The sequence below is a fragment of the Helianthus annuus genome, chromosome 15, assembly GCF_002127325.2.
Source record: "Helianthus annuus cultivar XRQ/B chromosome 15, HanXRQr2.0-SUNRISE, whole genome shotgun sequence".
Classification (NCBI taxonomy): domain Eukaryota; kingdom Viridiplantae; phylum Streptophyta; class Magnoliopsida; order Asterales; family Asteraceae; genus Helianthus; species Helianthus annuus.
Window position 1 is genome coordinate 127,187,303 of NC_035447.2, and position 11,302 is coordinate 127,198,604.

An 11,302-nucleotide genomic window follows, 5' to 3' on the forward strand; every position below is an offset into this window, starting at 1 on the left:
TGGAGCGTTACACAACCCAAATGGCATGCGCCGATACGCGAAGGTGCCAAAAGGGCATGTAAATGTGGTCTTTTCCTGATCCTCTGGTGCAATAGGGATCTGGAAATAACCTGAGAATCCATCAAGAAAGCAATAGAACTGCTGTCCTGACAGTCGCTCCAGCATCTGATCAATGAATGGCAAAGGAAAGTGATCCTTGCGCGTGGCGTCATTGAGTCTGCGATAATCTATGCAAACTCGCCAGCCGGTGACGGTCCTGGTGGGTATCAACTCATTCCTATCGTTGACGACCACTGTCATACCCCCCTTCTTGGGGACCACCTGGACAGGACTCACCCATGCAGAGTCCGAAATCGGGTAAATCAGTCCTGCATCCAGCAACTTAATCACCTCTTTCTTCACAACCTCCTGCATATTAGGATTTAGCCTTCTCTGAGGCTGAACCACCGGCTTGAACTCCTCTTCCATCAAAATCTTGTGCGTGCAAAACGAAGGGTTAATACCCTTGATGTCCATCAGCTTCCACGCAATAGCCTGCTTGTGCTCTCTCAAAACACTCATCAGCTTCTTCCTCTCCTCCTCCGTCAATCAAGCAGAAATGATGACGGGTAACTGCGATCCCTCGCCCAAGAATGCGTACTCCAGATGAGACGACAACTCCTTCAACTCCAGAGGCGGGGGTGCCTCAACAGACGGTCTCTCCTTCGGAATCTCCTCCTCCTCGATAACCTCAAACACCTCGAATCTAGGGGAAGGCTCGGTAGCCTGCAACAGAGGGTCCTGCTCAACATCTAACTCAGTGACCTCACTCCCCTGATCATCCATACTAGCATCATGCGTATCAGACGCATCTCTCCCACAAATCTCGCTGAGAAGGCTACCCACATGCGACATAAGAGTATCGATAAAGTATAGAGTGTCATCATGCTGCTGGGTATGCCTCATAGAACGCTGAATGTCGAATGTGACCTCATCCTCATCTACTCGAAGAGTCAACTTGCCGTCGTACACATCAATGAGTGCTCGTGCCGTGGCAAGGAATGGACGACCTAATATCAGTGGGACCTCAGAGTCCTCGTCCATGTCAAGGATGACGAAGTCAACTGGAAACACGAATTTGTCGACCTTCACCAACATGTTCTCCACGATGCCCCTAGGAAACTTCACCGATCGATCGGCGAGCTGAATACTCATGCGCGTAGGGGAAGGCTCTCCTAGGTCAAGCTTAGCGAAAATGGAATAGGGCATGAGATTTATGCTAGCACCTAGGTCAGCAAGCGCATTGCTGACAGTAAGATTCCCAATCAGACATGATATGGTAAAGCTACCAGGATCAGTCATTTTCTTTGGCAGCTTGTTCTGCACGATAGCAGAACACTCCTCACTCAGGGTGACAGTCGAAAGATCCTCTAATTTCTTCTTATTCGTAAGAAGATCCTTCAAAAACTTCTCATACTTCGGCATCTTCGCCAAAGCCTCGACGAGCGGGATGTTCACATGTAACTTCTTCAGCATCTCCATGAAACGACCATACTGCTCCGCGTCCTTACCCTTCACTAACCTACCAGGGTAAGGGGGTGTCGGCTTATACACCCTCATCGGCTCCTTCTCTGCATCCTTCTTCTCTACTGGCGACCCGCTGGACTGTGCTGTACTTGCTGGGCGCAGCCTAGGGTGCACTTTGCCAGCTGGGGTCTCCATCTCAATCACCTCGTCGACCTCCGGGTCCTCATCGACTACCGGCTCGACCTCTACAGCTCCTCGACCACTCCTCGTAGTAACAGCCTTTGCAGTGGCATTTGGATTACCCTCAGTGCTACTAGGGAGACCACCAGGGGGTCTCTGACTCAACTTCTCTGACATCGCACCTACAGTCCTCTCAAGATTCTGGAAAGCCATGCTCTGATTCTTCATGAAAGTCTCATGCTCCAAGAATCGCGACTGGTTCTCCTGATGTCGTGCCTCCTCTCTGGTCATGAACTGAGTCAGTACTGTGTCTGCTGAACCAGGGTCTCTTGATGCTTCTTCATTGTCTCCTGGTTCTGCCTCAGCATCTCCTCCAACGTGGGGCTTTTATTCGTACCCGAACTCGATCCTGCTCCTGTGTCCTGAAACAAGTTCTGACGCTGCTGAAACCCCGGTGGGTTGTTGTTCTTCCAACTAAAATTCGGGTGGTTCCTCCAATTCGAATTGTAACGCTCCCCGAAATTTCCTTGATTTCGATTACCCACAAACTCTACCTGCTCTAGTGTCTCAGTAGGGGCAATAGGACACGCGGTCGTGTCATGCCTACTAGTGCATATCTCGCATAGCTGCTCCTTCTGTACCTTCATATCACCCACCTGCTGCTTCAAAGCATCAATCTGTGCTTGCATCCTGGTGACCTCATCGACCTTGTGCACTCCTCTATGTGTAGTGGATGAATCTCTAGACTCAGGAAACTCGTAGCTACTCATCGCTATATCCTCGAACATATCCATGCACTCATCAGGTGTCTTGGCGGTCAGAAGATTGCCACCGGCAGTAGTGTTCAGCATATTCCTCGTAGTGGGCGTCACTCCATGATAGAACCTCTCAACTAAAGCCCAATCCTCATATCCGTGATGAGGACACTTGAGTAATAACTCCTTGAAACGCTCCCATGTCTCGTAGAATGAATCTCCTTCCTTTTGACGAAACTCTTGGATCATGCTCCTCAGACGAGCGGTTTTGGAAGGAGGGAAATACTTACCTAAGAATTTTTCTTTCATACCGGCCCAAGTAGTAATGGATCCCGCAGGAAGGGATTCCAACCAAGCATGGGCGCGGTTAGCGAGCGAGAATGGAAATAGGCGCAGCTTGCAGGCATCCTCGGTGACACCTTGCTCCTGGAACGTATCGCAGATAGCTGAAAAGCGCGAGAGATGGACATTCGGGTCCTCAGAAGGTAGTCCATGGAATTGGATGGTGTTCGTAACCATCGTGATGATCTGGGGTGGAATCTGCCAGCGATTAACCCCGATAGCGGGTCGGGTAATGCTGGAACGAGCATTGGCCGCGTTCGGCCTGGCGTAGTCTGCGACGACTCTCCTAGCTGGGGCTTCGTTGTCACCCATAGTAGAAGCAGAAGATGAAGTGTGTACCTGACTAGCTCGGAAAATGCGAAGGCGCTCGTGTAAATCTCGCTCGGGCTCAGACGAAGCAGCAAACGAAGGTGGCCCCTGTGAACGAGTGTGGTGCATACAATGAGAAGAAATCTAATCTAAGTACCAAAGCAAATCTAACCCTAAAGGCACAAATTGCAAGCAAAAGGCACCTAAAAGCAATGGAAATCTATGAAAGCAAATAAACAACTAAATAGACGACTCGGGTCGTTCTCTAAAGTGCCAGTGTCCCCGGCAACGGCGCCAAAAACTTGATGTGTGAAAATGTGTATATTAAATTCGAACAAGTTTTAAAAATGGAATCACAACCTAAACCACACACAATCGGCAAGTGCACCGGTCACAGTGTAGTGTAGATTGCAAGACCGGATATCAATCCGTGGACACTATATGCAAACTCTAGATACTGAACCTCTATCGAATAAATAGTCAAATTTTTAGATTTGTTTTGAGTGATTTTAAATAATTAATTAACAACTAAAATAAGCAAGAAAACGTAGGAAACAAAACAAGCAAACGAAGCAAACATGTGCGCAAATTATGATCAAATATATATGAGATAAAGGCTACCTAGGTGTCGAATCCCTAGAATCATGCAATGCTAACGTGACAATGATAACGGTTAAATATCTACTTCCCTCGATTGACCCCCCGCTAGAGATGTCCCAAACAAGAAAGCAAGACTAAATGTGAAGTGCTAGAAGGAACAGGCTCGAGCTATCGATACCAAATCCTACGAAAATAGAATCCTTTTGACCTCAGAGACAATAATGTTGAGAGAGAATCCCACAATCGCAAAGCAAACCCAACTTTGATAATTGGAATACTAGGAAACCCTAATTACGATGCAATAAACGAGCCCGAGCTATTGGTCACCCAATCTACCCACCAATAATTAGCTAATAACCTAGCTCACCCTAATCGTCTTTCGAGTCACAAGATGAGGATGCAAGTTTTAATATCGTGATTTTAATTATTAGTCAACTTGGTCAATTTCTCAACACAATACCTAACCCGAAAATCCTAAGATAACCGAATTAAATTAAATTCTAAGTCTAGGGGGAATTTCTTCGTGCCTAAACCGCTGAATTTATTGACTAATAAAATAACCAAAACATACCAACATGCAATATCAAGACCAATATCAAAGAAAAGTTATTTAAATCACATCAAATAACCGAAAACATGTCACAAACGCATCACAATCCTCTAGTTCATCAAAACCTAGGTAGTTATGAAGTTTAGCTACTCATGATCAAGAACGAAACAAAAACACAACCAAAATCACGGTTCATCGTAAAAAAAAAAATAAAAATTAAGCTACTAGCCTGTCTGCTTAAATTAATTCACGTGCCTGTGAGCCTGCTTATTAATTCTTTTGACTTTTGAGACGTGCCTGCTTGCTAGCTTCCAAATCTTTTCGAATTGCAGTAGACTTTCGTGACGTGCTTGATAAGCTGCTTGTTCTTTTTTTCTTCTTGTTCGATCCCAGCCGCCACTCAATATGCTTGTTGTCGTCACTGTTGCCTGCCGCCAATATTGTTCCCCAAAAAGAATAATAGGGTCAACTCCAAATATATATTTTTTCTTTTCTTGTTGTTTGACCTTGCTGCCGCCAAAAGACCCCATCAATTAGGGCTCCCCCTGTATGCAATTTTTTTAGAGTTGAAACAAAACTTCCGTAACTTGGGCTCCAACTAGCGAACGGCTAAAGGTTAGTGGGCCGAGGCCACTTCATTGCTTTCTTTCTTTTTATTTCACCAGCCCACTAATTGATGTATGGAATAATACATATCATAATATTCCATTTACTTGTACCACAATCCCACAATTATCACATTCACGTAAGTAAACTATATGAACATTAGGGACTTTCATGGCTCACTCAATTGCTCCAAATTAATGCCCAAGTGTCTTGATTTAATTTTATAATTATAGAGACAAGTGGTCTTAGCCCCAATCACGGAAAATAGCGGCAATTTTTCTTTAGTCACTGGCGGTCTACTCCACTCAACTGGCAAGTTATTTATTTATTACTCTTTTCCGCTCCATTTACACCAACACCTGCCAAAACAAAAAATAATATCATATACACTAAAAACTAAATAAAAACAAATAAAGCTATACAATAATTATACATTTTACACGGGACAAATATGTGTATTTTACACCACATCAATCCCATTACAGCATCAAGTTGTTCAAACATGTCTTCTCTTTGTGGTGCTTCTTCATAGTCTTGATTTAAGGGTAGTTCCAAACATTCCCTTATTTTCTCCGGTGAGATTGTGATGAAGATATCTTCCCATACATGTGTTGTTAACTCCATACTTGTACTATGAGGTTCGAGAGTTTTTCCAACTTGTTGTAGCAGTCTTTCTGGTACCTCTCTGGTCTTTGTAAGAGCATGAGCTATTGGGCTTCTGATCAGAAATTCAATGAGAATTTGACACTTCACATCATATTGTTCGATGTTAGTATTCATTGCTTCATTATTGTTCTTCAAAGGAAGATATTCAGCTTTAGTGATTAAGGGAACATAGTGTTCAGCTAGAGGTGGACTGATGTTGGTGGCAGCCATTTAGGATTTGGGTTTTTGCTTTGAGAAGGGTTTTTAGGGTTTGAGAATGAAGATTGAAGATGGACGTCTCTGTTTTGGAGGGGATATTTATAGTGAGTTGAGACAGAGATTTTTGAGTGTTTTTCGTGGGTTGTTTGTATTCAAGGTATTTTATGACACCTTAATGATGTTTTAATCTCTTAAAGAAGCAACCGTTTTTGAAAAAACCTTTGGTTTATCTCTAATTTAATATATATCTCATTTAAAGATAATTAGAGATTCCAACGATTTTTAAAAGGATAAACACTAGTATCCAACTTGCACCTTTTTCTTTCATGTGGGACCCCTTTTGATTTCAGACATGGTCCAATAAAAAACCTTTTCTTCGATTAAGTGCTTTCCCATGTTGTCCTTTTAATGATATATATTGAAAAATCTCTAAATATTTCTTGGAGAGTTGAATTTCTCATATATCATCAGAAAACATTTGATTCATTTATAGAAGTCTGAATCAGTTTATTTATTTATTTATTTTTTTTAAGATGAGAGGGAATGAGTGGAGTTTGTGAAATTTTCTTACCTTGATCTTGTGAACTCCACACCTTTGTTCTGGTGTGTCAGGAAGTCTTTCTCATATAGCTTGTTCCAGTCTCAGAAAAAAAATTTGAAAGAAACTTATCTAAAAATAATCTAGATGTTTTTGTAAGTTTCTTTGTATCTGATCAAATTTATGTCAAAATTTTTTTTAAGCAATCGAACCTTCCTGTTTGTAAAAAGTTTGATGTTTTGCATCAATTTTTCAGTTTATCTGGTGATTTTGAATCAAATTCTGATGATTTAATGAAGTTTCTGTTAAATTTTATCAGATTCTGATGTTTTACTATATCCTATCAGATTTTATTTGATTCTTACAAGATTTTCCTTGTTTCCATCAGACAAGATTTCTTAGTTCCCCCTGGACCTATTGACATATATAACTAACATGTATTTAAGAAAAACTTAATATATTACTAAACAAAAGATGGTTAGAACACACAAAAAAAAAAAAAAAATTAAAACAAGCAAAAACAAGAACAGATAAACCTAACTACTCATCCTCCTCATCCAACACGTTATACATGCACTTCACATATAAGCAGAGACTGGTTATTCTTCCTGTATGATTGGTTGATGGAACCAGGGAAGCAACTCTTAAGTTTTCTTGAAGTGCCAGTTCAGCTCTTGTATAACAACTTCTCACACCTCCAAAGTCCAGCTGACTTGTGATTACCTTGGTTACAAAACGAGGGTAAATCAGAAAAGGATTACGGTCATGCACATTTCCTTCTAAGTCTCTCATGAGAAACTTAGCATAGTTGTAAGGTTTTTCCTGTACAATAGCATGTGCCACTTCCATCATCCTGTAAGAGAGCTCATTAAAGTGTCCAGTCTTTTTAGAAAAGCAAACACTTAGTTGTGTTACCAGATACTGGAAAGGTGGTATGAACCCAGATTTGCAAATTTGCCTTGACACATTGTTTGAATTGTAACCCATTTCAATCAAGGTTCGTTGCGCCTCTGCCTTTTCCAGTATGCTGATCTTTCGATAATCACCCAATCTGAGGACATCTCTGAGTGTTTCCTCTTAGGGTGATCTTTACCCCCATAACCTCACTATTTATCCACATGGAAGTGCCACTCATAACGACTTGAGCATTCCACCAGAACTCTTGAAGAAGTTCTGGATATATAGTGACATGTGTTGACATAGCAAAGCCCAAGGGACTTCGCATGATCATATTGTATACAAACCTGCAGTCCTCCCATGCAGGTCCTTCTAAGTTGGATCTTAGTCTGAGATTATGATTTTCGCAAAGGTTGAGAGGGAATTGGTTGGATTCCATTGATTTTGGGTGACTCATTTGAAATAAGAGGTTTTCTGATGGTAGGCTTTTGATGAGAAGATTTTGTTGTGAAGAATGTCTTTTTCAGATTGTTAATATTTATAGATGAAAATGATAGTTCCATATTAACAACAAAATTTTTTTTTTCTCTTCATTTAAGACGATATCTATTGCAGTGAATATGACAGTCTACTAAGCCCTTTGTGTGAGTAAGCATTCAATAGGTGGGCGGCCACTTTCATAGCTCCTAATGATATTGGTGCTTACGTGTTTCTGTTAAACTCCTTATGACCGAATGACGTTGCATGCTCAAAAAAATGATTTTTCTTTTGAGAAAAGACATTTGTGACGATTGAGTTCTTTGGATTTAATTTTATCTTCATGCATGTCATCAATGTTTCCCCCTTTTTTTTAAATAATAAAAAATAAGAATAACAAAAATTGAATTTAAAGAAAACTATAAATTTATACAAATGGAATATGTATGAAGATATGGACTTTTGATGATTACTGATCATGGTGTACATTTAAACAAAAGTTCCTGATGAATTTCAGAATTTCTGATAAAAATTTCATCAGATTTTCTGATATATTATCAGAATTTCTGATAAATCATCACATTTTATTGATGATTTTTAAACCTTCTGATTTTTCATCAGATAGATGAATTTTTCCATCAAAATTTTGTTTGATTGTCCTTTTATTCTCAGTATCTTGGTGATCATCAATTTGGTTTTCATTTTGTGTTGCTTTTATTTCTGAAACATTTTCATCTCTTAAGTTAACCATGCCAAGTTTGCTGATCAAAAAGTTATGTCTCTTTTCATCAAGAGGTTTTGTAAATATATCAGCATTTTGGTTTTCAGATGGAACAAAATATATTTCAATGTTACCTTTCTCCACATGATCTTTTATGAAGTGATATCTGACATCTATGTGTTTGGTTCTTGAGTGATGAACTGGATTTTCTGTTATTGCAATTGCACTATTTGAATCGCACAAAATTGGTATTTTTGTCAAATTTACTCCATAATCCTTCAGTTGAGTTTTCATCCACAGCACTTTTGAACAATAGCTTGCTGCTGCAACATATTCTGACTCTGCTGTTGATGTGGCAACATAGTTTTGCTTCTTGCTTGCCCAACATACCAATTTTTCCCCCAATATTTGACAAGCACCAGATGTGCTTTTTCTATCAATCTTACACCCTGCATAATCTGCATCTGTGTATGCAATTAATTCAAGGTTTGTATCCTTTGGATACCAGAGACCAAGTTCTGAAGTGCCTTTTAGATATTTGAAAACCCTTTTTACAACTTTTAAGTGGGATTCTTTAGGATCACATTGATATCTGGACAGAAAGCATGTAGCAAATATGATGTCTGGTCTACTTGCAGTTAAATATAGCAATGACCCTATCATCCCCCTATAGGTTTTAATATCTACACTTATTCCATCTTTATCAGGATCTAATTTGTTCCCTGTTGCCATGGGAGTTTTTGAAACAGAGCAGTTTTCAAGTGAATATTTTTGTAGAATAGTTTTAACATACTTTGATTGACTCAAAAATATTCCATCAATTCTTTGTTTGACTTGTAACGCTAAGAAAAAGGTTAATTCCCCCATCATGCTCATTTCAAATGTCACACCCCGATTTCCACGTGTCTCACCGGTGGGCCCGGTTGGGGATTATCGTGACGTAGTTGGCAACAATATAGTCAAACCACACAATACATGAATGCACAGCGGAAGCATAAAGATAAATATATTTCAACATTAACTGTAATATCAAAGTATCACCATTGTTGAAATAAAATCCAGAGGGGATCAACAATAATAACAAAAGTATTGTTCAACAGACGAAGGCATTCTTAAGCTTGCGAGACTCTTTTAAGATGCGAAGGAGATATAGCCAGCCAATTACGTTTAGTACCTGCATTTAATCTTTTTGGGAAAATACGTCAGTTTACACTAGTAAATACATTCAACCGACACTTTTGAAAAATGTTTATTAAAAATTGATTTGAATGCACAAGGCACAAACTCTTTTATAACTTGGTAGAATTATTTAAATATATAATCTTGTGAACGAATTACATGTTCCTTATGCGTTCAGTAGCCCGGATCAAGTCCGGGTTAAAGATCAATAGACACACCACAACGATCTATTTGTGCACTGACGAGTGTACGCCTACACTCCGCGCTTAGGTCGTGGCCATTTTGTAAAATGATGCCAGGGATATCCGGGACATGGTCATTAACCCCCCAAAGGCTTTTAAGTAACAAGACTGTTTAAACGAGCCGATCAAATTTATTCAATTACCCACTCAATCGGTGGAGAATTTGATGCTCGATCAAGCGGTATACTATATACCGTAACCCAAGCCCGTATAACGGAAAATAAGTTAAAAGTATTTACCTGAGCAAAGTATATATCACAATAAGCATATTGCAAGTAGCTTTTACTGGTCCTCCTAATCTGGAACGAAGGTTTTATAATAACCTATTAGAATCCTAACGGGTCTTTAATTAAGCTTAAGCTTAGACCGGCTAGTTTCAAAGATACGGTTCGTACGCACGATTAAGCGAAGACCGGATAGAATGTGATTTAGACCCGACAAGTTTGAAGACTTGTTCAATATGGGTTTATCATTCACATTCTGGATTTTGAGATAAAACCGTTAAGGTTTGACCCGTCTCGGCTAATTTATGTAAACTTGTTACATAACCCGAACCGTACGCGTAATAAGCGTGACAGGTATTCATGAGAGCTATAGACAGGTCCCCTAAGTTAATTATGCCTCAAATATGTTGTGACATCAGTAAGATGCCTTTCATTATGCCCGAAACATGTTTAAACACAAACTAGGCCTCGTAGGGGTATTTTGGTAATTTCACATAAGCCGAGAAAGCTCAAAACTGGAGTCTGAGTTTATCAACCTTTGCTTACTGTTAAAGTATTATAATTTGCTTCTTATATCAGTAGGTATCAACCCGGGTATCTCCAATATAATTTTGTTACATACTTTGCGTTAAAAACGCTTAATAAGGCGATTAAAGGCCATTTCCGGGTTCGATACTTAAATATGATATTTTTATATTCCCAGAAGGCTTAAAATATCTATTTATCATATGTGTTTAGTAGCAAAAGGTTTGAAGTTGTTTAGATATGTAAAACTCATATTATGGTCCGTAAGGGCAAAACCGACAATTACCGGATTAAGCCTACGACTACTAGTTATGCTCAGTCTAAAATTAATTAAAAATATTTAAAAATCCCAAAATAATATATTACATCAGTGAGTATTAAGTTTGATACCAAAAAGTAGGCTTAACTAGGCTATACGCTAATTACGCCATTTTATTAACATAAAGCATTTATTTTGCGATAATGAGCATAACTCTTAATCTACAATTCAAATTGATGTCAAACTTTGCATACACGTTTATATATCAGTAATTAAAGTTTCTACTCTTTTACTTTTCCAAAAACCACGTTTTAAGGCAATAAGGGCATAATGGTCAACATATGGGTAATTAACGGAATCATGCATATTAATTGGATAACTAATGATCCGAGGTGTATAATCACAGAGGGTTATACTAGCATGTAATCTGGTCCAAATAAGGCTCTACGGTATTTTTGAAACATACCATAACGGGTCAGAACTGAAAGTCCAAGTGAAAGTCAAACTATGTGACTTTCGGTTCCGAAC

General features: G+C 39.5%; 1 protein-coding gene and 1 non-coding gene across 2 annotated transcripts; one reads left to right on the forward strand and one right to left on the reverse strand.

The window, feature by feature from the left end:
- Window positions 1-588: 588 nt before the first annotated feature.
- LOC110907039 lies at window positions 589-1,899 on the reverse strand. The gene has a single exon (XM_022152071.1). The coding sequence runs from the start codon at window positions 1,897-1,899 to the stop codon at window positions 589-591; it is 1,311 nt and encodes a 436-aa protein (XP_022007763.1).
- Window positions 1,900-2,595: 696 nt separating this feature from the next.
- LOC118487906 lies at window positions 2,596-2,702 on the forward strand. Its single transcript, XR_004882839.1, has one exon. It is a non-coding gene; the product is annotated as a small nucleolar RNA R71 (small nucleolar RNA).
- The last annotated feature ends 8,600 nt before the right edge of the window (window positions 2,703-11,302 follow it).